The 27875-nt window shown below is 41.6% G+C and overlaps 1 protein-coding gene across 2 annotated transcripts in view; it reads left to right on the top strand.

The window, feature by feature from the left end:
* Nucleotides 1–22677, top strand: part of BLTP2 (bridge-like lipid transfer protein family member 2) — a 52596-nt gene extending 29919 nt beyond the window's left edge. The window contains exons 23-39 of one of the 2 annotated variants that reach the window (XM_063449965.1): nucleotides 5185–5366; nucleotides 5462–5756; nucleotides 6489–6646; nucleotides 6889–7095; nucleotides 7220–7319; nucleotides 9164–9346; nucleotides 11123–11241; nucleotides 11682–11837; nucleotides 11934–12055; nucleotides 12853–13033; nucleotides 14065–14151; nucleotides 15095–15205; nucleotides 16732–16867; nucleotides 17272–17402; nucleotides 18069–18170; nucleotides 20383–20517; nucleotides 21359–22677. In XM_063449965.1, the coding sequence (XP_063306035.1) occupies nucleotides 5185–5366; nucleotides 5462–5756; nucleotides 6489–6646; nucleotides 6889–7095; nucleotides 7220–7319; nucleotides 9164–9346; nucleotides 11123–11241; nucleotides 11682–11837; nucleotides 11934–12055; nucleotides 12853–13033; nucleotides 14065–14151; nucleotides 15095–15205; nucleotides 16732–16867; nucleotides 17272–17402; nucleotides 18069–18170; nucleotides 20383–20517; nucleotides 21359–21538 (2585 nt within the window). In that variant the 3' untranslated portion in view covers nucleotides 21539–22677. Of the gene's footprint in view, nucleotides 1–5184; nucleotides 5367–5461; nucleotides 5757–6488; nucleotides 6647–6888; nucleotides 7096–7219; nucleotides 7320–9163; nucleotides 9347–11119; nucleotides 11242–11681; nucleotides 11838–11933; nucleotides 12056–12852; nucleotides 13034–14064; nucleotides 14152–15094; nucleotides 15206–16731; nucleotides 16868–17271; nucleotides 17403–18068; nucleotides 18171–20382; nucleotides 20518–21358 lie in introns of both variants that reach the window. The other variant, XM_063449964.1, reaches the window with a different exon arrangement.
* Nucleotides 22678–27875: the final 5198 nt, after the last annotated feature.

Raw genomic sequence — 27875 nt, 5'->3', positions numbered from 1 at the left:
CTCCCTGGGCGGCCGCTATTCGTATAGCCGAACGCCACGTGGAATAGAAAATGTCGGCCATCTTGTTCGCACGAGGGGAGTCAGCGGGACTTGGTCGTCGAGTGTCTGGAACTAAAATCGGACACTCGGCCTCACGAACCACCGCTGAAGCTACCGAACGCTTGCTTCCTTTAGTTACCGAACAGCCAGGAGAGCGCCATTCAGTAGTTTTGTTCGTACGGACAAGGGGAGCAATCGCTCCTATGAGCCAGGAGGATCTATTCGGTACTTTGTTCGTTTTTTACCTTTTTCTGAATTGACTGACCGCACACGCTGAATTTGTGGAACTGTTTTGGGCAGGAGCCTCGTGTGTGGTCGATAAAATATGACTTTCATACTTTTTAAGAACCCCTGAAATTTGGATATGTTTGTCCCCCAGATCGGGGCTATCAGGGGATATGTAATTTGTGGGGATACCTTGTGGGGAAAGGGGTGTTACAACTTTTGGGAAAATTGTGTGCCCTCTGCCTGGAGATAATTGATTTATTCCTTAACTTATCTCAATATCTCCCAGGCAGAGGGAAGGTGTGTATTACTGTAAAACTGTATGGTGATTGGTCATTGTCTTTGTTTGCTGTGGGAGGATTTCTCATAAAAGCCAGTGTGTTTTCAATAAAGATCATTCCTGTTACACCCTTCATGAAGTCTAGGCTCATGTTTGGGGAATATTCTATTTGCTGGGGAGAATCGTCTTGGAAGCTGCATTCATCTATACTATTCCTCTATTCCCTGCTGCAGCTATAATCACTTATGCTCAGCTATTGGGAAAGGAATAGAAGACCACAGTACCATAACCACTGCAGGTCTTGCCAAAGATAATGTCGGCATATTTCCAAAGATATGTACATTAATTTGACTGTGTGGGCCTTAACATACCCCAGGGAGCGTTGGTTCCTTGTGATATTTATTTTGACTCCCTAATTTCTTAGAGAACATTACATAACACAGTTTTTTAGATATATGACAAAAGTTCATATGTATTATTAAAATATATTTATTTTTCCTCACCGCGAAAAGGAGACAGCTAACGGAAATCATAGAACGCAGATACGCTAGACAAATGCAACGCTCAAAAGCATTCTTCTACAGGCATGCCAACAAGGGTGGGAAATTGCTTGCCCAAATGCTACAGGGCCCGCAAAACAAGGCCCAGGTACACGCCCTGCGAACCAGACGAGGCAGATTGTCGCAAATTCCCTAAAGAAATCGCAGAGGAATTCAAGTACTTTTACACAAACCTCTACAACATCGACGACTCAAACAGGGCCCCTGATGCCGCGCGAAAACAAATGGATACGGTAAACTACCTGCAGGACTTCAACCCTGATGCCCTCACCCCGGAAGAAGCAGAAACGCTTGACGCGCCGGTGACAGAAGAGGAGGTCAAACTAGCCCTAAAAGAACATACAAGAAATTCAGCGATGAACTGGTACCGAAAGCACTGGTTAAAGCATTAAATAGCCTACGAGACGGAGCATCCTTCCACAAGGAATCCCTAGCAGCAATGATTACGGTGATCCCGAAGCCGGGTAAAAACACAGAACAGGTGGGGAACTACCGCCCGATATCTCTCATCAACACAGATGTCAAACTTTTCTCGAAGATACTGTCATTCCGACTCCAGACATACATGCCACGACTGGTCCACCCAGACCAAACTTGGTTCATCCCAGGCAGAGAGGCCAGAGACAGCCCCCTCAGGCTCTTTGTGATCCAACATGCAGCGAAACACCTCAAGAAAAAGCTACTTCTGCTATCCACGGACGCAGAAAAAGCATTTGATAGAGTAGATTGGCGATTTATGATGGAAACACTGCGGAGAACTGGCATCGGAGACCAGATGCTGAAGTGGATCGCAACACTCTATCATCAACCAAATGCTAAAGTCCGAGTAAATGGGGCACTTACAGATAGCTTCAACATAAAGAACGGAACCAGGCAAGGCTGCCCACTCTCGCCGCTTCTATTTGCGCTCACCTTGGAACCGCTCCTGGATAAAATACGAAGAAACCCACAGATACGAGGCCTCAGCCATAGAACGCAGGAACACAAGGTCGCCGCTTACGCAGACGACATGCTGTTTTTCTTGGCTGAACCCCTGGAATCGATCCCTCAGCTCATGGCAGAATTCCAGATGTATGGCAATTTATCGGGGCTCAAACTTAACATACCCAAGTGCGAGATACAAAATGTGATGGTACCAGTGGAAGAATGCGAGCGACTGCGACGACAATTCCCGTTTCACTGGTGCACAGAGAGCATGAAATACCTGGGGCTACAAGTTACCCCCGATGCGAAGGATCTTTACACGCATAACTACACACCCCTCCTGTCCACCGTCCTGGAGGATCTCAAAAGATGGAACTACAACCACATCTCATTGCAGGGGCGTATCGCAGTTGTAAAGATGAATATCCTCCCTAGAACACTCTATGTGTTCCACACACTCCCACGCATAATCCCACAAATTTTCTTACAAACGCTCCAGACAGTGATCCTTAAATACATATGGAAGGGGGATAGAGCCAGGATAGCACACGAAAAACTGTGCCTTCCCAAAACATGGGGGGGGACTTGCCTTACCGGACCTGAACAAATATTACCAAGCAACGATTCTACAGCGCATTAGAGAACTCCACATAGCCACACCTCATAAACGATGGACCGCACTGTGCAAAGACCTAGCAAATAATCAACTACACCAATACATCTGCCACGGCGGGGACGAGGCCTTGAACTCACTAGGGGAAGACTCCCCCATCACACAAACGCTCAAAACTTGGACCAGACTGAGGAAGGCACCTTACATATCCCCCTCTCCCAGCCCGTTGATCCCCATCACCCACAACTCGAACATAGGAGACAGTCTACCGCCGTCAGCGTGGCCACTGGACACCCAAGAAAGCTACATCCCACTACATACGTTACTAACTGGAACCGGACTGAAGACCCTACAGGAAATGTCAGAGGGAGGGACGACTACCCTCATGCACCAATTCCACTATGCCCAACTCAAGCATTTTTACCACAATCTTCCACACAAGATCAAGCTGCACAGGGATCTAACCTGGTTTGAACAACTCTGTTTCCAGACACCCGAGGCAGATGGCACTGTCTCGACCGTATACCAACGACTAGCAACGGGCGAGAGGGAAAAGAAGGACCTATTCAAGAGGCAATGGGAAGACCTCTTGGATAACGCATACACGGAGGGACAATGGGAACAAATATTGCTGCTACAACACAAAAGCTCATCGAGCACGAACTACCAAGAAATTAATTATAAGTTGTTATCTCACTGGTACTGCACGCCGACTCTACTACATCGGATCAATCCAATGATACCGGACACCTGCTGGAGATGTGAAAATGGAGTCGGTACCCTCAAACATATCTGGTGGGATTGCGACAAGATCCAACCATATTGGAAGGAAATTGAAGCAGAAATACAGAATATAACAGGAGAACCCACAAACTTGACAGCGGACCTGGCCCTACTACACCACACGAAAGAAACGCTCTCAACATACAAAAAATCAATCCTCAGACACCTGCTAAACGCAGCTAAAGCACTGATACCGATACTGTGGAAAACACCGACTCTGCCGACAATCGGGCAATGGAAACTCGGGGTTGAAGACATACACAGGGCCGAATCACAATAGCTAGTCTTCTGGGAAGACAGGAAAAATGCGCAGAGCAGTGAAGACTATGGTATGTATATTGCTCTCGGAACACATCCGATAACTAGATGGGGGAGAGGGGGCGGGAGATGGGGGGTGGAGCGCCTGGACTCGCCGGACGCAGCACCACTGATCACAAGCCTACCCCCCCCTGCCCACTGGTAGCGGCGGGGTGGGGACCCATGGGGGAGCGGATACACACAGAGGACGAGCTTACCCAGGACCCTGACAATGGGCAAACGGGAAGAACTAAGATCTAGGGGGTGGGAGTAGGGGGGTTCACTACTGGACGACAGGTGGACAGACAACCCCATGACTCCCGAAACCAGGGTACAACTAGCCCACAACACACGAGGGAAAAACAAGGTGGGGAACAACATCATTCACCACCACAGGTCTACACCTGCTCAGAGCATACATACCACACTCTCACGCAGAGATTCTCCACACAACCACCACAGCACGCGCATATACACAAAACATGCCAATACAACCTTACCCCAAATCACGGGGTCAACCGCACGAATACAACACCGAGGTCCCCACTGGGCAGCAGACAGGACGCCTGACATCCCCTGGAATGGCTCACACCGAACAACTGCCCTGACAGTCACATAGATACCTAGTGTTGACGGGACCGGGAGAAACTGGAGAGGAAACCGCAATCCCAGGGGTAAACATGACCCTACACTAGACCTCAAATGACAGACTCAACCTATGATTTACAAAAGCAAACGCAGAGGGTTAACCCCCTCCCCCCCCTGACTCACGGAAGAGTCAAGACACTAGCTAACACGAACCATGGACGCAAGGGGGGGCCTAGATAAAGGGGAGACACACCACACGGCAAACCACTCCACACATACAATACCACACAGACTTAGACAAACATGAATGGCAACACTGCCATATAAAGATATAATCAAAAAAATAATAAATAAAAATAAAGGAAAAATATATTTTGAAAGACAACTAGGTAATGAAAATAAAAACGAACTGATTAATAATAACACTACGACAGACCCACTGTGATCACGCTCACTAATTGTTAAAGGGACCTCTGTGTCCCGTTGCTCATAAGCATTCAAGACTCTTAACACTTCACTAACTATATACAGGCAAACTAGTTGATAGGGTTCTTCGGATCATATGGAGCAATATGACCACTTTCACTCTACAAACGAATATATACCTAACTAAAGTGGATCTGCGTATCCAAACCATATGTTATTGATGTAACCCAAATGTAGACCTGCGTGTCCCACTGCTACATCATATGATTACCATGCTTGCCTGTCTACTTTGTTCATTACTTACAATAAAAAGTGACTTTACAAAAAAAAAAATATATATATATATATATATATTTATTTGGTTGGCATGTGGCAGCCATTATACATAATTAACCTCAGATGTTCATGTATGTTTCCTGACTCACTGACTGTTTCTTATGTTCTGGTAGCTGGCACTGTGATGCGCCGTCTTATATCTGAGTGGAACGTGCCTCAGATGACCAGCAAGTTAAATGTGGTGACTGTACACCTTATGGCTTCAACCTGTGATGAGAATGCTGACCACCAGCTGGACTGCCAAGTTCAGAAAACACATCTCCTTAGCCTTTCCTCACTGAGCTATGACAGACAGGTAAAACAAACAAAAAGCTAAATGTAATGTTATTCATTTTTTAATTATTTGTGTTGTATGTTCTCACCCAATTTGGAATGGTCCTCCCATTACAGGAACTCTCTGCCACAGATGAAGAAAATGCCACCTATACCCATCGCTTGCATCTGGTGGATCTACGGGCCTCTTGGACAACACTAAACCGAGACATTGCGTTTGGCCTGTATGATGGTTACAAGAAAGCAGCTGTGCTGAAACGCAATCTGTCTACAGAGGCACTGAAAGGGCTTAAGATTGACACTCAAATTCAAGCCAAAAAACCAAAGCGTGGTTCCGTGCGCAACTTCCCCGGTACAAAAAAGGTCACCGCACCTGTTATCACGGGAAGAACAGAAAGGTCACCCTCAGGAGGTGTGAGAAGCTGCCACTGTTTTACATGTTTCTGCTGTTTATTTGGTCGTCCAAAATTATATCATATATTGTAAACCTCTGTTTAGTAACACAGGATTCATTTTTTTCACATTTGTTTTTATAGTGATTTTATCCTGGGTGTCTTAGAAATAATTAATTATACATTAAATAGTAAGGACAAGCAACTTCCACCAATGCAAACCAATCAATAAGATTAAATCAGATTAGTTGATGGGAACAAAATAAAATGGTACAAATAGGCACATGAAGTGAAAGTATTGGGGGGGAATTTGTATTGTTAGACAAGCTGGGTTTGTGATAAAATAGAAGTAATGTAATCAAGCATGTTAAAAAAAGACACTGTTCACTTTCAAACTTTTCAGTGCATATGGATATAATGCATGAAATAAACTAAACAAATTATAAAGATACTCATTAAGATCAAATCCTGCACTTGCTGCAGTGATGTCTGCAGAGACCAGGAAGTGGCTGAGATCATCAATCAAGGATCTTCCATTGTTTTAATGTGAGCACTATACAAATACAGTTCAGGGTTTATGTGATATGTAGTATAGATATGAGCTGTTTACTGAAAGTTGTACAGCCACTTGTACAGTGTTCCTCTTGCTAATAGTTGCACAAGTTGTCCATGCTTATGTCTGCTATGCTGCCTTTTTTCACAGAAAACTTTTCTGAAGATGTCTACATTAATTCTTCTTGCTTCTCTTGCAGGGGCGGACATGCTGCAGAAACTGATAGATGAGACGGATAAGTTTGTGGTGTTCACAGAGGAGGAATCTGGAGTGAGCGAGCAGCTTTGTGGCAAAGCTCCTTGTCAGGACAAAGACATCTATAATCACAACTGGCTCATTGAGCTGGTAAACTGCCAGGTAACTGTCACAGGCAATATTTGCCAGTCCACTCAGGGCACTTTTGATGGCTTGAAACAAGTGAATACATACTGCTATTTTCTTTAGCCTGTTCATTGTGCCATATCCTGCTTGTGTGGCAAGAGCCAAATAAATCTATAAAACTTTTAAGTAAGATTCTGTTTTTATGAAAAATACAGCAATGGTAGAATGGTAGTGCCATTTTAATGTATCATCCACCATTGTTCTTCCTGTTTCTACAGATGGTGCTTCGAGGAGCAGAGACAGAGGGATGTGTCATTGTATCTGCAGCAAAAGCTCAGCTCCTGCAGTGCCAACATTATCCCTCCTGGTATGGAGACACCCTGAAGCAGAAAACATCATGGACATGCCAGCTTGACAGTATGCAATATTTTGCCACCACCGAGAGCAGCCCAAGTGATGGAGAAGACAGCCAACAATGGTTAGAGGTCAGTCTACCAAGACCTCCTCCATTAGCTTGGTTTTGTTATACTCAGCGCTATGTTATGTATGTGTTAAATTCTATGCTGTTTCACAATGTGTTAATACTGTACATTAACATGTTTCCTTTAGGTGAAGAACATAGAGGAGCATCGTCACAGGAATCTAGACTCTGTGCAGGAACTCATGGACAGTGGTCAGGCTGTCGGGGGCATGGTTAGCACTACCACAGGTCAGAAATTTGGCAGTGCTTTAAGAGCATTCCTCATTTGCCAGTTTTATTATTTTTATAATGTGCTTCTCTAAAACCAACTTCCACAACACTTGATTGATATTTTAGGTAAAGATCATAATAACTTAAAGTAACATTTGAATTAAGAATTATGTGATTACATATATATATTTTTGTAAAATATGATTGGTTCCTTATATAGGATTTTGGGCCCTCATTGTTACTTTTTAAAAAATGTTAAACTCAATGAAACTTGCCTATTCCAGTATCAGGACAGACTCCTCACTGCAGTTTGATCCTTCCCTTGTAAACTCATCAATCCTGACGATATTTGTCCTATCCGATGCTCCTCATAGTATAGCACTCTAAGGCGTGGGAATTACAAAATGTAAAGAGTGCTGTTTTCCAGCTGTCTCTTTATTTCAGCAGACTGATGCATATAGTAGGTTTTGAGAGCCTTGTAAGTGTACAGAGAACAATGACTGGTGAAACACAAAATTTGGAGGAGGATATGGAGAACATCAAAACCATAGTTGAAGATAGGAGAACTGTGTTGGTATCAATCCCTGCCATAGAAAACCTTTCTCACAAAATGCACCCAAAACAAATCATTTCAGTGACCATAAACATCATATTTTAGGATACTTGCTGTCTAGCTGTCCAAGTTCTCAAGGGACATTTATAATCAAGGATAGGTATCTCCCATTCCCTGTTCCAGTGGTGCTACTGACTAGACCTTGGTCGGTGGTGTGCCATGGATTAGACTCACTGGGCTAAGATATCTAAAATATATATTAACTATGTTAAGCGAAATGGTTTGGAAGAGATGAGTTTTCTGAGCGTGGTTGAATATGGCAGGAGTTGGTATTACATTTAGTTCTCAAAATATAGAGCAGCTCAGACAAAATGATTGTGTTCTAGTTAGCAGGGATCTGATACGAGAGGTGGGAAACCAGAGAGGCAGAGAAGCTCTGCTGAGGGAAATTTGCCATTTAATGTAATGGCAGCGATACATGTAAAACCTTGATTTGAACAGGAATATTTGGAATTTCATGGCCTTTAAGATTATAATTGGTTTTATATGTAGAATTTCCAGATCAAGATATGTTCCCTGTGGCTATATTAAGGAATGTTGTTGAAGAGAGAGAATGGGATACCACAATACAATTTGTGCTCACCGTAGGCTTATTAATGAATGTCCATTCCATTGAAAATGAAAGATACCGATCCAATGCAACACATTTTAGCGTTATGTCGTGATTGGTTTGGGATGTGCTTCTAGGGTATTTTCTTAATTAAATGTGTCATTTATAAGTGAGTGAAGGATATATATCCTCTGGATGACTTTATTGTATCTTGGTATGTCTTTGGTTTGTTCTGTATTGTTTATTTTGTTAACCAGCAGTAAAAGCAATATATGAAAAAATAGGAAATGTTGTGGAAAAGGAATCACTCGCATATGTCACCAGAAGCAAAAACAACTTGGGGAACAAGTAGAATATGGAATACAACTGCTTTGAATTTCTCAATTCACTTCATAGTGATTTATGGTTACGATAAAATGCCAGCAAAAATGAATGAATTGTCTGTAGGTTAGATGGTGGAATTTTAGTCGTCTATTTTTTTGCTGTTGCTTTTTTTTTCCCCCTGTCCGTCACTCTGAGCTATCCTGTCCGGACCAGCTGGCTGAGTGGGTGTTTCAGTAAGTGTGATATTTTTATTTTGGCAAATAGTTTGCTTTCTGCAGAATGGTAGGATTGAGTGAGCTAGTGCTATTTTGCTAATTTGCTTATGGGGTTAGATAATGCACATCTTCCTAAAACCAATGTTTCCTCCTGTCATAGACTGGAGTCATCCGGCAGAGGCCCAGCAAAACCAACAGGTGCAAAGGATCATTTCTCGTTGTAACTGCCACATGTATTACACCAGCTACAGCCATGATATTGATCCAGAGCTGGCAATGCAGATTAAACCTCCATCAACACCTACACATCCAGAGAAGGAAGATTTATTGAAAGGACAAGAGGGTATGTGGATTACATTTTTTATTTTTTTTTAAGTAATGCATAGAACGGGGTGATCATATATGTAGATTTGTTAAAACAAATTAGGCAATTGTGGACCTGTAATGAAGAAGAATTATTGGAGATTGTGAATTTGTTGTGAATCCATGCATGGGATAGAAATATAAATATTTTACTTGATTGATGAAAAGAGGAGGGTGAGGGGAGTATTTTCGCATTATGTTAGAGGGTGAGTGGTTGAGTAGATAGAGTGTGTATGGAAGATAATAGAATGTATAGGATGGGATTGTGTCTGGGTGATCTGAGTAACAGGTAACCGTTTGTGGAAGTGCACTTCGCTGAAGAGATTGGGCTCTGAAAAGCAAGTGTGTCCAGTGCAGAAAGGTTTGTGAAATGCGTCTGGTAGTGATTCAGTGAATGCAGCACCTGGGAGAATTTAAAGGGACACTCCAGGCACCCAGACCACTTCTGCCCATTGGAGTGGTCTGGGTGCCAACTCCCACTACTCTTAACCCTGCAACTGTAATTATTGCAGTTTTTTATAAACTGCAATAATTACCTTGCAGGGTTAACTCCACCTCTAGTGGCTGTCTACTAGACAGCCACTAGAGGGCACTTCCTGGTTTCTAGCACGCGTCACTGGACGTCCTCACGCTGTGTGAGGACCTCCAGCGTCGCTCATTTCCCCATAGGAAAGCATTGAAATAAATTTTCAATGCTTTCCTATGGGGAGCGCTAATGCCGCGCATGCACATTAGGTCTCCCCGGCAGGTGGGCGGGGATCAGTCTGGCCCACCGGCCGACGCAATCAGAGGGAGGAGCGGAGGGATAATCAGTGACGTGGGACATCGTCGCTGCCTCAGGTAAGTCACCGGGGATTAGGGGGTGGGAGGGAGAGGGAACCTGCAGTGTCAGGAAAACGAATTGTTTTCCTGGCACTGGAGTTTCCCTTTAAGTGGTGTATTTGTGGAAGGAGTATGTATGGAGTCAAGTTTTCTAGAAATAGTGCATTGAAGGATAGAAGGGCTTTGAGTGGTACTGCGTGTAAAAGCTGGGTGAATTTGTTAAAGTAGTGAGGATGTGGAGTGAATTTGTGTTAATAGTGAGCGTGGAGGTTGGTGAAGATTTGGTGGTATTGTATGCGGTGGGGGGGGGATTTTTGGTAAAAGTTTATGTAGAGGATGGGTGATGTGTGAATAGTGAAACCTAGAATGTGACGGCAGATAAGAACCATTCGGCCCACCTAGTCTGCCCAATTTTCTAAATACTTTCATTAGTCCCTGGCCTTATCTCATTGTTAGGATAGCCTTATGCCTATCCCATGCATGCTTAAACTCCTTCACTGTGTTAACCTCTACCACTTCAGCTGGAAGGCTATTCCATGCATCAACTACCCTCTCAGTAAAGCAATACTTCCGGATATTATTTTTAAACCTTTGCCCCTCTAATTTAAGACAATGTCCTCTTGTTGTGGTAGTTTTCTTCTTTAAAATACAGTCTCCTACTTTACTGTGTTGATTCCCTTTATGTATTTAAATGTTTTTTATCATAACCCCCCCCCCCCCCCCCCGTCTCATCTTTCCTCCTGAGTTTGAAGGCTGGGTGAATGATTGGTAGTAGTTACGTGGAGACTGGGAAAATGTGGAATATAGTGCACGGTGAGGCTAGGTAACTGTGTGGTGGTAGTGTCCAGGCAGAATATACGTAATAAATAGGTAAGAGTTCTGAAGAAATAGAGGGTAATCCAAGATACTCACAGTTTGTCTTTGATTGCAGCAGCTGCAGATACTTTTACACTAAAACATCAGCATTTGGAGATATCCACCAACCCTGCTCAATATGCTATGATTTTGGACATCGTCAACAACTTGTTACTACATGTAGAACCAAAGCGAAAGGTATGTTATGCAGATGTTCTACAAATTGCAGTCATAGTTAGCCTGAAGTACTGGCAAAGGATAAGCAAGTTTGGGAAGGGATAAAGCTTGGTTGGTTGTTTTTTCTTGACGATTCAAACACTACAGATTAGATATTGTCAACTATTTCCCAATGTTGTAAGTTCTTGATGTTTTGTATGTTTGTAGTAAATGTATGTTGATATCTGCATGCTCCGTGGGCACTGATAACTTCACAATGAATGTTGTAACAGCCATCTGCAATACCAAAGATCACCTACCCTTTTCTTTATCCTCTATCTTCTCTAAACCTAGCCTTTAATTCTATAGATAGCTTGTAGAGGCTGTAGAATGCTCCGTTTTAAGATTATTGAATAAGAGATTTCAGTCTGCTAGTTCTAGAGGAATTCACTCCCAGTTTTCTACCACCTCCTGACTTTCAGGAACACAGTGAGAAGAAGCAGCGTGTTCGTTTCCAGTTGGAGATCTCCAGCAATCCAGAGGAGCAGCGCAGCAGCATTCTGCATCTTCAGGAAGCTGTGCGGCAACATGTCCTGCAAATACGCCTGCTGGAGAAACAAATGTACTTAATCATGAAGGTAAGCACATGAACCACAGAGTTGTGCTGTATGTGTATTAATCTAAATAAAGACATCTGCATTCAAAGTAATAACAGATAAACATACCTCTTTCAGTTACTGCATGATGAAAGTAAGAATGATTCTCTGCATGAGCAGCATCAGAAGCTTCAAGGCCAGTTATGTCGGGAGAAGATGGACCTGCAGCAGAAGAGTGAGGAGCTGAACATTCTAATCAGGTAATGTGACCTCAGCAGATTAGCAAGAGCTCATATGCCCAGCCATGGACTTCTCATATCAGCAATGCATTATGGTACTTGACACCAGTCAGTGTATCAGTCATTACAGTGCCATATTATTGAATATATAGTTAAATACGGCATAAATATCTGCATTTGGATCTATACGCTTGGATAGAACTAGTCTTTTACTATGAATTATGCCCTGTTTTACTTAGTATGATATGTAAGGATTTTTGTTTTTTATAAGGCAATTTTATGCGCTATTTACATTTATCTTGGGTCAATTTTCAATGAAAAATCAATCCTGTTAAACCGTAAAAAAAAATGTAAAAAAATGAAGCTCTGCTTCAGGAATCTTTGTAGAAACATTTTCTTACAGCACAGGATTATTCACTAAACTCCATATTTGCACAAATTAAATCCACATGGAAAAACGGAGGCAAAAATAGCCATGTTGTGGCTATTATTGATTTGAAGAATGTTTCCAGATCAGCAATTTTTGCGTCCTATTTTCCATTTGGAGTTTATTGAATAACCCTGGTATACTAAAGAACTGGAGCAGGCAAATACTAAATTGTTGACAGATTTTAATAATGTAATTGTGATTCCCATGTTCCTTTTATAACCATTTCTTGTTTTCTGTGATGGTATTACCAAGAGACAACTGATCAGTTTTTTTAAAGGTGCCCAGATTGTCTCTTTAAGTCTAAACGAACATATGCCGTAAATGTTAAGCAGTAGTTATAAATCGTATAAGGAGGCTTAATGCTAAAAGAGAACATCCTTTATTTTAGATGTTTCAAAGATTTCCAGCTACAGAGAGCAAACAAAATGGAACTGCGCAAGCAGTCAGAGGACGTGAGCGTGGCACGTCGCACTGAGTTTTATTTTGCACAGGCACGGTGGCGTCTGACGGAGCAGGATGGGCAACTGGGCATTGCAGAGCTAGAGCTACAGCGATTCCTCTATAGCAAGGTACTAGGATCAACCTACAACCTAAGAACTTGACATATACAGTACCATTTGTATGTTGTAATCACATTAAAGGATTTATCTTTTTCTGAATGCAAATATTATTCTATTCTTTAAAGGGCAAATGAAGGATTTGTGGTAGGTATAATTTGTAGTAGATCTTGGTATAAATTACATTTTCACAACCATATAGAATTTATTTTAAGCTCCTACCACCATGTTTGCTTGTAGGATGTTCCATGCATTTAATATTATTTTTGTGTAATATTGTACTGGGATTATCCACTAAACCAGGTAAAGTCCAGAGCATTGCTCATACTAGGCTAAAATAAGACCAGCTTTAATAATGGGATAATATTTCAATATGGCTATTTTTCGGGGGGCTTAGAATTTGCAACATCTCGGTTAGTTCCTGACAATAACCAGTTCAGTGAATATCCCTGATTACCGGTATGTTGCCTACAACCTTCTACCCATATATCTTCACGGTACGTCCTGTCTTTTTCTAGCATTTGTCTTATAAACAGTGATAGAACATGGGTAACCATTTTTTTATTTTTATTTTTTTATGAGCAGTAATCAAACTGAGGTATACGAGGTGTATTTGTTAACAACTGATGGACCTATACTTTAATCAGACCACGTAAAACCAGAGACCTCTTGCTGCTGGAGGAATTATTCAGAAAATAGACCTTGGGTACATATAAGATCCTAAAAACTACACTGCAAAGCATCATGGGAGGTGTAGTCCAAAACATCTGGAGTGCCAAAGATACCTGGCCTACACTATTGACATAGAAAGGACAATTGGGCCAACATTTGGGTTGGGATTCATCAGCAGTTGAAAATTATCATAACTTTTGAGGTGCCATTTAGGTTAGCAGTACATTAATACTGACAATAATTTGTTTTCTTTAAACTTTTATTCCATTTATATATTTAATTGTGAAACATTTTAGTCAGGAGAAAGCAATCCAGAAGAATGTTGTTCTATTACGCTCATTAAGCTAATGTATCCCATTTGTCCTTCATAGGTCAATAAGTCTGATGACACTGCAGAACATCTGTTGGAGCTGGGTTGGTTTACCATGAACAATCTGCTGCCCAATGCAGTCTACAAGGTGAGAAGCACATCTTGGCTCATGGCCTGTGGAATGGTGGTGGCCATTGTGACTTTTGCTAATGTTGTGGAAAAGCATTATATCTCCATGTGCTTTCTCATATAAAAAACAGACCGGTGTCTGCATTTTAAGGTTTTATTACATTTTAGACCAAAATAAATGGGGTAGAGAATTTTCCAATCCTGTTTGACACAATTTTGAAAATTAGTTTAGTGAATTAGCTTGATTATGTTAATTTAAAATATAAATCATTCAGTTTCCAGTTGTCCATTTCCTTTCCAACCTGCCCATGCATTCACTGTGCTCACAAGACTTCACTAGCGTATAACCTGTTGTAGACAATAGGCACATGAACGTTGTTGACTCAAGATGTTTTTTATACATATTTGCACTTATATTTGCACTTATATTTGTGTATACAAATTTTTTTATTGGCTTTGCACATATTAAATATTGCCCAGTTTGTTAAACCATTATTGTAGGCATTATCTGAAAAAACACTATTGCACTTTCATTTCTGCACTTTGATTAAGCCATTGAAGTTGAGGATTAATATTGCATTTTATAAGAGTATTCACTTTCATTTTATTATTTACACTATTCAAGTGGGAGATCATTGTTGCATTTTAGTGTTCACTTCGATTTTTGACACTGAAATAAGATTTGTAAGAACTAAATAGATCTGAAGCCTCCATTCCTTTTATTTGTTTTGCTAAGCAAAACAAAATAGTAGACTGTTATCATGAAAAATATTATTTGAAAATATCAAGATAAAGCAAAAACGAGTCATTTATGTAGTCTTTAAACAAGTGTCACTCATCCCTGAAATCTGTGCAGTGTCGTAGCACAAATAAAACTAGATGTATTGTTATTGTGAGAGGTGCATTAAGATAATTTATTTTGCACCCAGATTTTCATTATGTTTTGTATTTGTACTTTGCAGGTAGCGTTACGTCCACAGAGCCCAGGACAGTCAGGGAGACAGCTTGCACTGAGACTGTTCAGCAAAGTTCGTCCTCCTGTAGGCGGTATTTCCATTAAAGAGCACTTTGAGGTGACCACTTTCGTTATTGGTCCACAAGCTCCGCTGGAGCTCATAAATATAACCTTTACAGTGTACTTACATTACATGTGCTTTGAATTAATCTTTGGATGTTACTACTACATTGTCATGTTAAACAAAAGTGTGGTACTTACCATTTCTTTTCCACTTTTAAAATTACTTTAGACTTTTTTTTTCTTTCCAAGAGAAATGAGGCATTCCATAGATCATATTTTCCTAGTTGTCCATTAATATAGACTCTAATATGTCCACTGGTCTTTTCAGCCATAATTCTATACATATCTGTATTCCTAACACTACAGTCCTGGTGCGCATATTCATCCCATCCCCCATCTGCACAAAATCAAATAATAAACAAAATTACTCTCCATTTCTTCAATGCTGAGTCTCCTCATCGAGTTGTGTCATCCAGGATCACGGGCCAATCCAATGGAACGTAGGGGCAAACGCGGTGCTCTCTGCAATGTGCTTACAATTCCTCCATAAGGAATCATTGTATTCAATGATTCTGTACAGTTGACCGTGACTGCAATGCGCATGCGTGCATGACGTCACCATATGAGAGTCGGGAAGTGAGATTTCTATCACGGCCAGCATTAAGTTTTTCAGCAATTTGAGCCATTGTAGCGGTTCTCTATGTTCGGACCAGACATGCTAACTTTCGCTTCCTATGTGCATTAATGAGCCTTTGATGCCCATGACCCCGATGTCAGTTCACTGGTTGTCCTTCCTTGCAACAATTTTGTTAGGTACTAAACATGGCATACCAGGAACAACCCCACAAGACTTGCCGTTTTGGAGGTGCTCTGACCCAGTCGTCTCGCAATCAATATTTAGCCCATGTCAAAGTCACAGATCTCTTTGCTTGCCCATTTTTCCTGATTCCAACACATGCAATCAAGAACTGACTGTTCACTTACTGCCTAATATATCCCACCCCTTGACAGGTGCCATTTTAACAATATAATCAATATTAGCCACTTCACCTGTCAGTAGTATGTGTGTCTGTATGTGTTTTATATAAATATATATACACATATATTTATATATATATATATATATATATATATATATATATATATATATATATATATATATATATATATATATATATATATATATATATATATATATATTTAATGTGTGTGTACAATTTAGCATTGTGTCCTAAAATATTTGTCTCTGTTAATAACAACTGTGTTGACCTAATTTGCAACTTCATTTTTCACTGACCATATCTCACAGTCATGAGTAATCCCCATATCAAATCATTTACGTAGTTTTATAACCACATTATGCTCCTGGTATGTTTGTATAATTTAAGGTTTCAATTTATTCTATGGTAGTGTTATGTGCAATGTAAGCTATAATGGTGGTAAGGAGAGTATATGCTTTCTTTTGGTTGGTTTCTTTTTTCCTTTTTAACCTATTCATAGACTGCTGCAGTTTGCTGAGATTTTCATGCATTGGTTATTTGGAAGAGCATAAAGTGAAAACTCCTTTGTCTCTTATTGTAGATAAATGTGGTGCCTCTGACCATCCAACTCACGCACCAGTTCTTCCACAGAATGATGGGTTTCTTCTTTCCTGGGCGCAGTGTGGAGGAGGAGGAAGTCGGTGATGAAGAGGATAAGTCCAAACTCGTCACAACAGGTGAGTGCCCAGACTCTGCCGTGTAGCTGATATGTTAGTGCTGCGACTGTAACTGCGTGCTATGCATTGTGGGAAACTGAGAGCTAGCCCTGCTACAGTGTCACGTGCTAGACACCGGGGCTGTGCATGGATGCCCCCTCTGTCCCACAACTCAAAGCTTTGGTCTGAAACCAAACAACTTAAATCTACACATTGTGCTAAATCACCAACAAACGTACAGACAGAATATTATGATTACCTTCTATTCGTACCCTGAAGCTGACAGGACCAAATCCCTATTTTCCTTAATGAAAAGATACATTTCCATTGATTTCTTTTTTTGCTTGATCTTTAGGAATAATTGAATAAAAGCAGAAACATACATATTACCATGTCCAGTTGTAATTCCTTACTGTACATTGCAGGCATGCCTGTAATGAAACCACGGCAGCTAATTGTTGCTGAAGATACTGTGTCCCTTGGGCCAGGGAAAGGAGGTGGTCAGGGGTTGAACAGGACAACTGGAGTTAGAAGATCTTTCCGAAAAGCACCTGAGGTAAAAAAATAAAACAAAAATGGTGTTCCTAAAATTAAGAATAATGTGAGAATTCATCCATCAGAACTTACATTTGTCTATTTGCTTGTGTACGAGACATTCCCCATGTTCCGTGTGCTGCACATTATTGGATTAGGGGGTAAACGTGGGTGTCTTTTTTTTTTTTTTCTTTTTCTTTTACACACAGTCTGTTTACTGTTCAGTAGACCTGCTGCGGCACGAATCGGATCGGAATTTCATTCATTCGAAAGAAATTTTGAACCGAACAAAATGCACAAATTTCATCCCAACACGAATGGGCAAATGTTCGACATTCTGTTAGGACAAAAATCAGTGATTTCGCCGGTGCCGTGTTTAAATGACAACACGTTCGAACTGTGAATGAAGCAATTCGAGAATATGGAGTAGAAGAGGTGAGTATTGTAAGAAAATTTCTTTGACCACAGGAATTGGAGCGGGCTTAAGCTCTTCCTTTGGTCACAGAAGGTCAAGCGTAGGAAAAATACATAAGGCAAAGTAGACTGAGAGGAGGAGAAGAGGAAACAATAGGAGAAAGGTAAGTTTGGCATGACTGTGCCGCTTTAAGTTCCAAGCAATATTTCAATAATTTTGTGTCGGACTACATTTTCCTGTAGCAGTTGTTTTAATATTCTCTGTTTGCAACAGCATCCTGTGGATGACCTGGATAAAATGAAGGAGCGAGCGGCAATGAACAATTCTTTTATCTACATTAAAATACCACAGGTGCCTCTGTGTGTTAGTTACAAGGTATGTAAAAGGATTTCTAGAAATTGCTAATTTGTGTATGTAAATTTAAAGCAATTTACAGATTATATATCGAATCCTACACCATCTGCTTACCAACAGCAAGACCATATAGAGAAAGTACTAACTTGTGTCATCTGTGGGCTTGTATGTATATTTTTGTTATTCACAAGTTCCAGCAAAATATATAAACACAGGTAACATAGACACATTGTATTTTATAATGGTCAGTAGAAGAAAGGACATGTTTGGGAGACAATGAGGAGAAAGTTTGGAATGCTACATCGAATACCACTTGCATATTTTGTTGTCTTTTTTTGTACAACATGATGGAACGTTTCTTTATATCTATGTTAAGAACACTAGCGGCTCTGTATAGCAACTACTTTATATGCCTGTGACAAATAGTGATAAAGTGGAGCGCTAAAAAAATTGCTAGTGCATTTGTCTCTACCCTCAGTACAATGGTATATCAAGGGTGTATAACGAATACATAAATGAAGGAAACAAAAAACAAGAATATATAGTGTGTAGATGGTAATACACATGGAATTTGGAATAATAAATAATAAGATCCACTCACATGGACCAGAGCCTGTAACTACTGGCTCTGTAATCAACACCGTTATGCCTTTATGGTAGCATACCACCATCCATCGAGTGGGTCTCCAAAGTGTGGATATATAAAATAAGAGAAAGAGAACTCCAATGGTACAGTATATTTCATATTCCTATATATGCTGGCTTAAAAAGTTTAAGCTCACCTTATTCAGAGCCCACAAATCCTGGCTCTGGAATTGAGTACCTGTTGCCTAATTCAGGGTTGGCAAGACCTCAAATGGATCCCTTCTGGAGTTGAGAATCACACAGGACCAAAACTGTGCTAAGTGGATAATACAAATGTATTTCCGAAAGTATGGTAAAACAAATTGATAAAACAAATATAAAAACACTAAGTCCTTGTAATCCAATGCCAATACAAGTATCACTCGATTTGAGCTTCCTCAGTTGGCTGTGTGTATTGCTCCAGAAGGTGTCAGTTTTTAAATGCTGCCGACATCCAAGTATACGTGACTTCCAGGTATAAGCTGGACAAAGAATGGGACCTTATAGGGGGGGACTCGTCTGAAGGGTGGCTTCCTATTGGGCAATATAAGAAGAAAGGGTGGATACCCCTAATCACACGCAATTGCCTACACTATAGGAATGGGCCGGCCGACATGATGATTGGCTGCAACACCATCATGTGACTGGAGATTTCATTTGACAATAGCATTTAAAAACTGACACCTTCTGGAGCAACACACACAGCCAACTGAGGAAGCTCAAATCGAGTGATACTCGTATTGGCATTGGATTACAAGGACTTTGTGTTTTTATATTTGTTTTATCAATTTGTTTTAACCATACTTTTGGTCCTGTGTGATTCTAAACTCCAGAAGGGATCCATTTGAGGTCTTGCCAAACCTGAATTAGGCAACAGGTACTCAATTCCAGAGCCAGGATTTGTGGGCTCTGAATAAGGTGAGCTTAAACTTTTTAAGCCAGCATATATAGGAATATGAAATATACTGTACCATTGGAGTTCTCTTTCTCTTGTTTTATATATCCACACTTTGGAGACCCACTCGATGGATGGTGGTATGCTACCATAAAGGCATAACGGTGTTGATTACAGAGCCAGTAGTTAAAGGCTCTGGTCCATGTGAGTGGATCTTATTATTTATTATCCCAAAATTCCATGTGTATTACCATCTACACTATATATTCTTGTTTTTTGTTTCCTTCTTTTATGTATTCGTTATACACCTGTGATATACCATTGTAAATATAAATGTACTAGCACTTTTTATAGCGCTCCACTTTATCACTTTTTGTCACATCTGTACTTTTTCTGTGTGTAGGCATATGGGTATTTCCACATGTAAGTTTTTGAGCTTCTATTTCACTTTTAGAATTTTAAGCGCTTATTTGCAACACACTAATTTTACACTTTTTTGGAGTAAAAATGTTTTGTACTTTATATGCCTGTCCATCTATCTAAATATCAGAGTACCAGATTATGAAAAATGTCCTGAATCCTCCACTTTCTGTTGTGTGTGGTAGAAGTAGTGCCTCAGTGTTCTTATTTATGTAGTAACTATCTACTGTCCTTATCAAAGTTACATGTTTGTTATTGAATTATGTGTTTACAAATTAAATTATTCATTTAAAGGGTGAAAAGAACAGTGTGGATTGGGGTGACCTTAACCTAGTGTTGCCATGCTTGGAGTACCACAACAATACCTGGACGTGGCTGGACTTTGCCATGGCAGTTAAAAGAGACAGCCGGAAGGCTCTGGTAGCTCAGGTAAGTGTAGCTGTCATTATACTGGCAGATGATATCTATGCTGAATATGCAATTGTTTGTTTCTCAGTTTGAGCTTCTGTTGAGCTTTCGAGATGCTACAAAAAGCCCTTTCAATATTTCCTTTACCCTTATTCTTAGATTCCAGGTGCCGAGTTTGAAACATTTTAAATTCATGTCTTGCTATTAGCTGGTTCTATGCCTACTATTTGTGTCTGCAGTCTTCCATTACATTTATTTCTTTATTTATGGGGTCTGTGGATTGACTGCCCCACAATTTTTAGAATCTAGATTCCTAGTCCTGCTATTTACAGTATGCCCCTCTGACTCAAGAGTCTTTAACACCATACAGTACCTAGTAGCACTAATTCTATTGTGTAACCCTTTCTATAATACAGAACATAATTCAATGTCATGTGACGGGTGCCCACATGTGTCAATTGCTAGTGCACGCATGCTAGTGTCATACACATGCAAGCACACGCAGGCCCTCTTTACTTTTGAGGGCTCATTTATTCAGTAAAACGGTGATGATATTGTAAGCAGTAGTAGTGAATAATAAAGTTGTATTTTTGTCTGAAATGCTAGCCTGAACTCAGTGCTCAGAAATAAACATGTTGATAATAGTTATTTCCTTCCTTCGTTTCCCCCCCCTATTTTATTTTTAAAGAATTATTACATGAAAACAATATTTACCCCTCTGAGTCTTGTTAAATGTTTGCTACTGGATCTAGAAGAAGGATGTTAGTCACTAGTTCTGTCTTCTTAGCACAAGAGGCTGTCTGTGTCTTACTAGAAATTGGCCACGTCTGCCCGTACTAACTCTATTTTCACTACTCCTTAGGTGATTAAGGAGAAATTGCGCTTAAAGCCAGCTGCAGGAGCCGAAACCAAAGTTAAGGGGGAGACAAAACAGGATATGAACCAACAGGAGGAGGACGAGAAGGCCCGACTGCTCATTGGACTAAGCATGAGTGACAAAAACCCCAGCAAGAAATCATTATTATTTGGAAGGCGAAAATAGGCCGTGGGTGTGAACCTTTGAAGATCACTTTTCCTTCACAGATAATACATGCTGTGGATGCCGTACCCAATTGTTCTGGCCTACACAGAGTCTTAAAGTCTGTTACTGCTACACAGACAAATTATGCTTTGGGCAATGGCGTTCAGAATAGGATGATGTTATCAGCTACCCTAGCTTGAGGTCTGTAAGCTGGAGAATCAAGGACATTATTCCTGTCTGTTTGATTGCTGCAATCACCAAAGTAGATTTGGTGATAGGAAAAGATTGATTCTCTGTAGATTCTAATATAATACTAATATCTTCCGCCTCTATCACAGCAGTCTTTTTCCACTGGACATATTCCTGTAATTATGACACAAATCGAGCCTTCATTTCTATCCAGGGTGTTGTAATCAGAAAGTACATTCAGTGAATGTTATTTGCGTGGACACATCTGTCCGTTTATATTATAAAATAAAATGACATATAAACAAACACTGCTGGGCAATTATCCTACATCTTTTGCATGTGTGTGGAAAGTAGATTGTGGCTAATGCCAGCCTGGCACAGAAGAAAGGGAGGTATGTATAATATTAAATATTACCCTAAAGGCAGTGTCACAACATGCATGGCTATCTTCAGAAACATGTTCCCAGCAGAGTTAATGCAAATAATATGTGTAGCCAACATTGCCTGCACTTGTCAGACAACAGCCCAGTTATAAATGTGTTGAATTTGGAGATAATATGGCCACGTACGAGCACAAAGGTAAAGTCGAGTACTATAACTGGAGAGGGCTATTTACCCTTCCTCAGCCTTTTAAAGCATCAGGGCATATCCTCGTTAAGAATAGCCAGCAGCTGTTAAGTGCGGCAACGCTGGAGAAATATTTAAATGACCTACAAATTTATGTGCATATTTAACAAAATATCCTACTTATTCACAAACAGATTGTGCCTATGCAGAAGGCAAGCTTATCTTAAGTAACACGTTAAATCATTTTCTACAAGCAGGGGACAGTAGCATACAACGTGAGTATAGTTCCCATTTGTGTGATTGCTACTGACCTCTCTCTGTGGGGATAAAACATTATAGAAGCAGGCAAATAATAAACTATTGACGCTTCCTTGTGAATAATCTATTTACAAGAAGTTAGTAATTCTAATTGGTTTTTTTTTTTTTTTTCCTTACCTAATTATTTTTGTTTAGCAAAAGTAGGGGATTTGTGCATTTTTACAAACCTTGCAGAGTTGGTTTTGCATTTGTCACCGTGCATTGGATGATTATGGTTTTAAAAGAGCATTATTTGCAGAGGTGGTGTTTAACTTTTTTTTTAATAATAGAAATACATATTTGTATGCATTAAGATGGGGGTGATTGCAGTTGATGCTGCTACATTGTTATATAAACTCCTTACTCTCATCTGCAAACATTTGCACTTTTTGGTATGGATTGCTCTCCGCCAACAACAATTAAAAATCCTATTGTTACTTTTAAAAAAAAAATTGATGTGTTGTTTTGTTTTTTTGTCAATCATATTTTATTGAAGCATGTAGTAGTATTACAAGTGTTAACATTTGTAACTGAAAAGTAGTAATATACACAGCGAGTAGTCATGGTTATCTGACACAGGATGCATGGTAAGTAATACAGCTTGTCACATATAAGATTGCAATGACTCATTTTAAATTAAAAGGAAGAAAACAAGTGTATGTATACAGTGCTAAACATATGGACTGTGGTTAAAGAAAACAGGCTAGTCTTAAGCACAGAGTGTCGATATAAGCCAAAGTATTGGGAAGATGTTTGCAATAAAAAGGAATACATGTTAGTCGAACAGTGAAATCATAAATGCTGTGCAAACACTGGGTGTTAAGTAATAGGAGAAAACATAACTTAATAAAGATTAGCGATCCGGAGTCATCCGACCCCACAGGCAGGCCAGTATGGTGGAGCAGTCCGAATTCCGGGCTCAATAGGTGAACATTTGTTCTCCCTCCACCCTTTCTTGCTTCAATACAATGTATGCAGAGTATGATCTTTTGCCAACGCCATCTCTTCACTGGGTGTATGAACGGCGGTGGGGGGTTACCTCCAAGTGGGCACCCAGCTTGGAAGAAGAGCAGGTCTTTAGGACAGCAGTGCGGCAAGAGGTGCAGGTGTGTGTGGGCTGTTCTCCATGTAGACATCCGGCTCTGAGGAGAGGCAGGCATCGAGGTTGCCGGAATTGGGTGTTTGTACTTAAAGGGACTCACCAGTGCCAGGAAAACAATCAGTTTTCCTGGCACTGCAGGTCCCCTCTCCCTCCCACCTCCCACCTCCCATCCCCGGTTGCTGAAGGGGTCAAAACCCCTTCAGTGACTTACCAGAGGCAGCAACGATGTCCCTCGGCGCTGCTTCTTGGTCCGCCCACGCTCCTCCACGTCAGCCGGCGGGGGAGACCTAATGCGCATGCGCGGCAATGCCGCGCACACGTATTAGACCTCCCCATAGGAAAGCATTTAAAATGCTTTCCTATAGGGAATTTAGCGACGCTGGAGGTCCTCACATAGCGTGAGGACGTCCAGTGACACTATAGCACAGAAAATATGTGCTTTAATCCCGGAAGTGCCCTCTAGTTACTATCTAGTAGACAGCCACTAGAGGAGGAGTTAACCCTGCAAGGTAATTTTTGCAGTTTATAAAAACTGCAATAATTACAGTTGCAGGGTTCAGGGTAGTGGGAGTTGGCACCCAGACCACTCCAATGGGCAGAAGTGGTCTGGGTGCCTGGAGTGTCCCTTTAAGGAGGTGGGAAGCACCTAAGATCAGTCTCTGAGTTGGCGACAGAATTTCAGGTAGATCATATCAAATCTGTTGTTGAAGGAGCCAAGCCACTCCTAGGTTCCAAGGCCTGTCTGGGATTATGGTACCTCCAGCTCGGCAGCCATGTTGGATTTACCATGTGGGTCTTGTGTAGGTCAGCAAATTTTAGCCTTACGATGTTCGTGCCCCAGTGGGGACCGGGATATCCCCCACTGGTACAAAGGTGGGACAGGGTTGAGTGGTATCCTACTACTGATAAAGCTTTGCGCGAAGTGGGTGATCGGCCACCTCATCCTCTCAGCAGCTGTCTTAGGCCTCAGTGGGATCCATAGGCGTGCGCACGGGGTGTGCAGGGGTGTCCCTGTGGCACGCCTATGTATTGAGTCCTGCAGGAACAGCGTTCCTGCACTTTTATTTGAGCAGGAACGCTGTTCCTGCAGGCACTCAGCTCCCCCTTCCTCACCCTATGTTCCCCCTGTCATTGTGGGGGGCGGGGGCAGGTGGTGAAGGACCCCCACCCCCCGGTCAAGCGCCGGTCTCCACTCAGCCGCGGCGAGGGAGCTGTGTGCTCTCTGCTTCCTCTCGCCGCGCGCTGTTTGCTGATGCTGGGAGCCGGAATATGACGTCATATTCCGGTTCCCAGCTACAGCAGACAGCCCGCGCGGTGAGAGGAAGCAGAGAGCACACAGCTCCCTCGCCGCGGCTGAGTGGAGACCGGCGCTTGACCGACCCACTGGACCCCAGGGACAAGTCCACGCCAGCACTCCAGGTAGGGAGGCTGGGTGGACATTTTTTTTATTAAAAAATAATAATTTGTATGTATGTGTCTGTGAGTGATTGTGCCTGTGAATGTATGTATGTGTGTGTGTGTCTGTGAGTGAGTGTGTCTGTGAATGTGTGTGTGTGTGTCTGTGAGTGATTGTGTCTTTGAATGTATGTATGTGTGTGTGTGTGTGTGTGTCTGTGAGTGAGTGTGTCTGTGAATGTATGTATGTGTGTCTGAATGTGTGTGTGTGTGTGTGTGTCTGTAGGTGTGTGGGTGTCTATGAATGTGTGTGCACGCGTATATATGTGTGTCTGTGTATGTGTCAGTCTGTGTGTGCACGCATATATATATATATATATATCTATATATACACACACACACACACGTGTATATTATTTTTTATGGGAGGTGGGAAAAGAGTTCCCACACTTTATTCCCCAGGACTTCACCGGAGATCTCCGGATCTCCCCTGTCGGCTCACGCAGAGTCGGCGCTATCTGAGTGCCGGCTCTGCTCTAAGCCTCCATGGGCTGGCGGGGAGATCAAAGATCTACCTCACCAGCCCACAGCAACATGGAGGGAGGCAGTAGAGGACCCGGGGAGCTCTAGACAGCAGCTCCGCCAGGTTCCTCTCACGAGATCTGAGCATTGCCACGGCAACACTCAGATCTCGCGAGAGTTAACTCTAGCCCCGCAGGCTAGAGTTCACTCTCCACTGGACCACCAGGGATGGCACATGGCAGCAAGGATCCCCCCTCCATATATAAGGTAGGGAGGGGGGATATTTACTAATCTGCCCCCACCTCCACAATCCCTCCAAACATACAGCCCGCACGCTCACACACACAGTACACTAACCGCATCCTCACAAACACACAACACCCTCACACACAGCACACTAACAGCACCCTCACAAACACACACAAACAGCACCCTCACAAATACACGACACCCACACACATCACACAAACGGCACCATCACACGCACACATCACACAAACAGCACCCTCACACACACAGCACCCTCACACAGCACAGTAACAGGACCCTAACAAACACACACACAAACACCCTCACCCACATAGCACACTACCAGCACCCTCACACCACCCTCACACAGCACACGACCAGCACACACATACACAGCAGTGTATGTATATATGTATGTATGTATGTGTATATATATATATATATATATATATATAAATATATATAAATAAATATATATTACATATATACACATGCGCCGTGTGTTTGTGCTTTAGGGTGCACACCCTAATGCAATAGGCTGCGCACGCCTATGATGGGATCTCCGTGAGAAAATGCAGCAGGCCACCCAAGGTCTCTGGGGTATCCTCCAGGGTGCCTGCTTCAGGCAAGATGCAAATTGAGTCGTTCGCAGCGGGCTGTCTGCCTTGTAATCAACAGACTATAAAAGCTGGGAGCTCACTCGATGTGCAGCCAACCACCATGCTTCCCAGGTCCCACCCCGTTGTTTCTTTTTCTAACATTACATGTGCGGTTAACTTCTGTTTGGGGCTTTTAACCCCTTAACCCCTTAAGGACCAAACTTCTGGAATAAAAGGGAATCATGACATGTCACACACGTCATGTGTCCTTAAGGGGTTAAGCACACGTGACATGTCATGATTCCCTTTTATTCCAGAAGTTTGGTCCTTAAGGGGTTAAACAAAGAGTAAAGAATTGTAGTGAATAAAAAATGCTATTTAAGTCAAAATACTGAAACAGAAACCTTTTCCTAATCACTAATAACTTCAACTACTTTTCCAGCGTTCCGGACCAGAGCAGAGAGTCCCTCCATAACTTCTCAATTCTTCGTATCAGATACTTCAGCTTAGTTATAGCAGTGATCATAACTGATTATAGCCCAATCCCCATAGTGATTGGGTGAAAACAGGTAAAACGTTTATTGTCAAAAACACAGGATATTCATACAAAACAGAATGTCTATTTCCAAAGCATAGGGGTAATTTACACAAAATAGTAACAGACCATCCAAGGTTCCTCTGCATGGGCAGAGTCCCTTCTGCATCCCCAAGGTCAGAATCACAAGAAGGACCCAACAGTGGAGTTTCTGCACCGCCCTATGTACCCCCAGCTACTCTTCCTAGCTAGAGTTCAATAAGCAACCTGATTGGATGGATGGCTACTGATGGACAACCAGTTAAAGATGTGACTTCGTCAAGGTAGTCTTCTAATCCAGCTGCGAATTCCAGGCGACCAGCACACCTTTGGTGTCCTCTGGCTCGACAAGGAGAGAACTACAACTGAATGCCAGCAATCAGAGAGTGCATCACCGGGATCTACCTGCTATGTAGGGGGTCTGAGCAATTTGGAATAAACAGTCCAGCTTTAGTAAGGAAAAAAGGGGTCTTCCTGGCAACTTTTCCACAAGGGTAGGAATAATAAACATCGTTTAACATGGAAACAACTGGGCTCCAGTCACAACTGCTATTTTGACATGCTGGCCCCTTGTGTGTCCCACCCATCATTTTCGATTTTGACTACACTCTTGGTGAGTGAATGAATTTCAGGGATATTCACTAAAGTGTTTATTGTGAGGAATTGAAAATGATTGTTCACTTTTAGGCCACATTAGCCAAACTGAAAAAAATAGTTAACTTTCAAAATGTTTCCAAGTTGGCTGTTTTGTCCTAAAATTTGAAAAATCACACTGGACTAGATGATCCTATTAAGTTACAGCGCAGATCCATTTTAAGAAAGATAGTCACTTACTGTGAAATGAGTCGGCATATATCTTTAGGT

The sequence above is a fragment of the Pelobates fuscus genome, chromosome 1 (assembly GCF_036172605.1).
Source record: "Pelobates fuscus isolate aPelFus1 chromosome 1, aPelFus1.pri, whole genome shotgun sequence".
NCBI lineage: Eukaryota > Metazoa > Chordata > Amphibia > Anura > Pelobatidae > Pelobates > Pelobates fuscus.
Note: the sequence above shows the minus strand (reverse complement) of the source record. Positions and strands in the feature narration are given on the sequence as shown.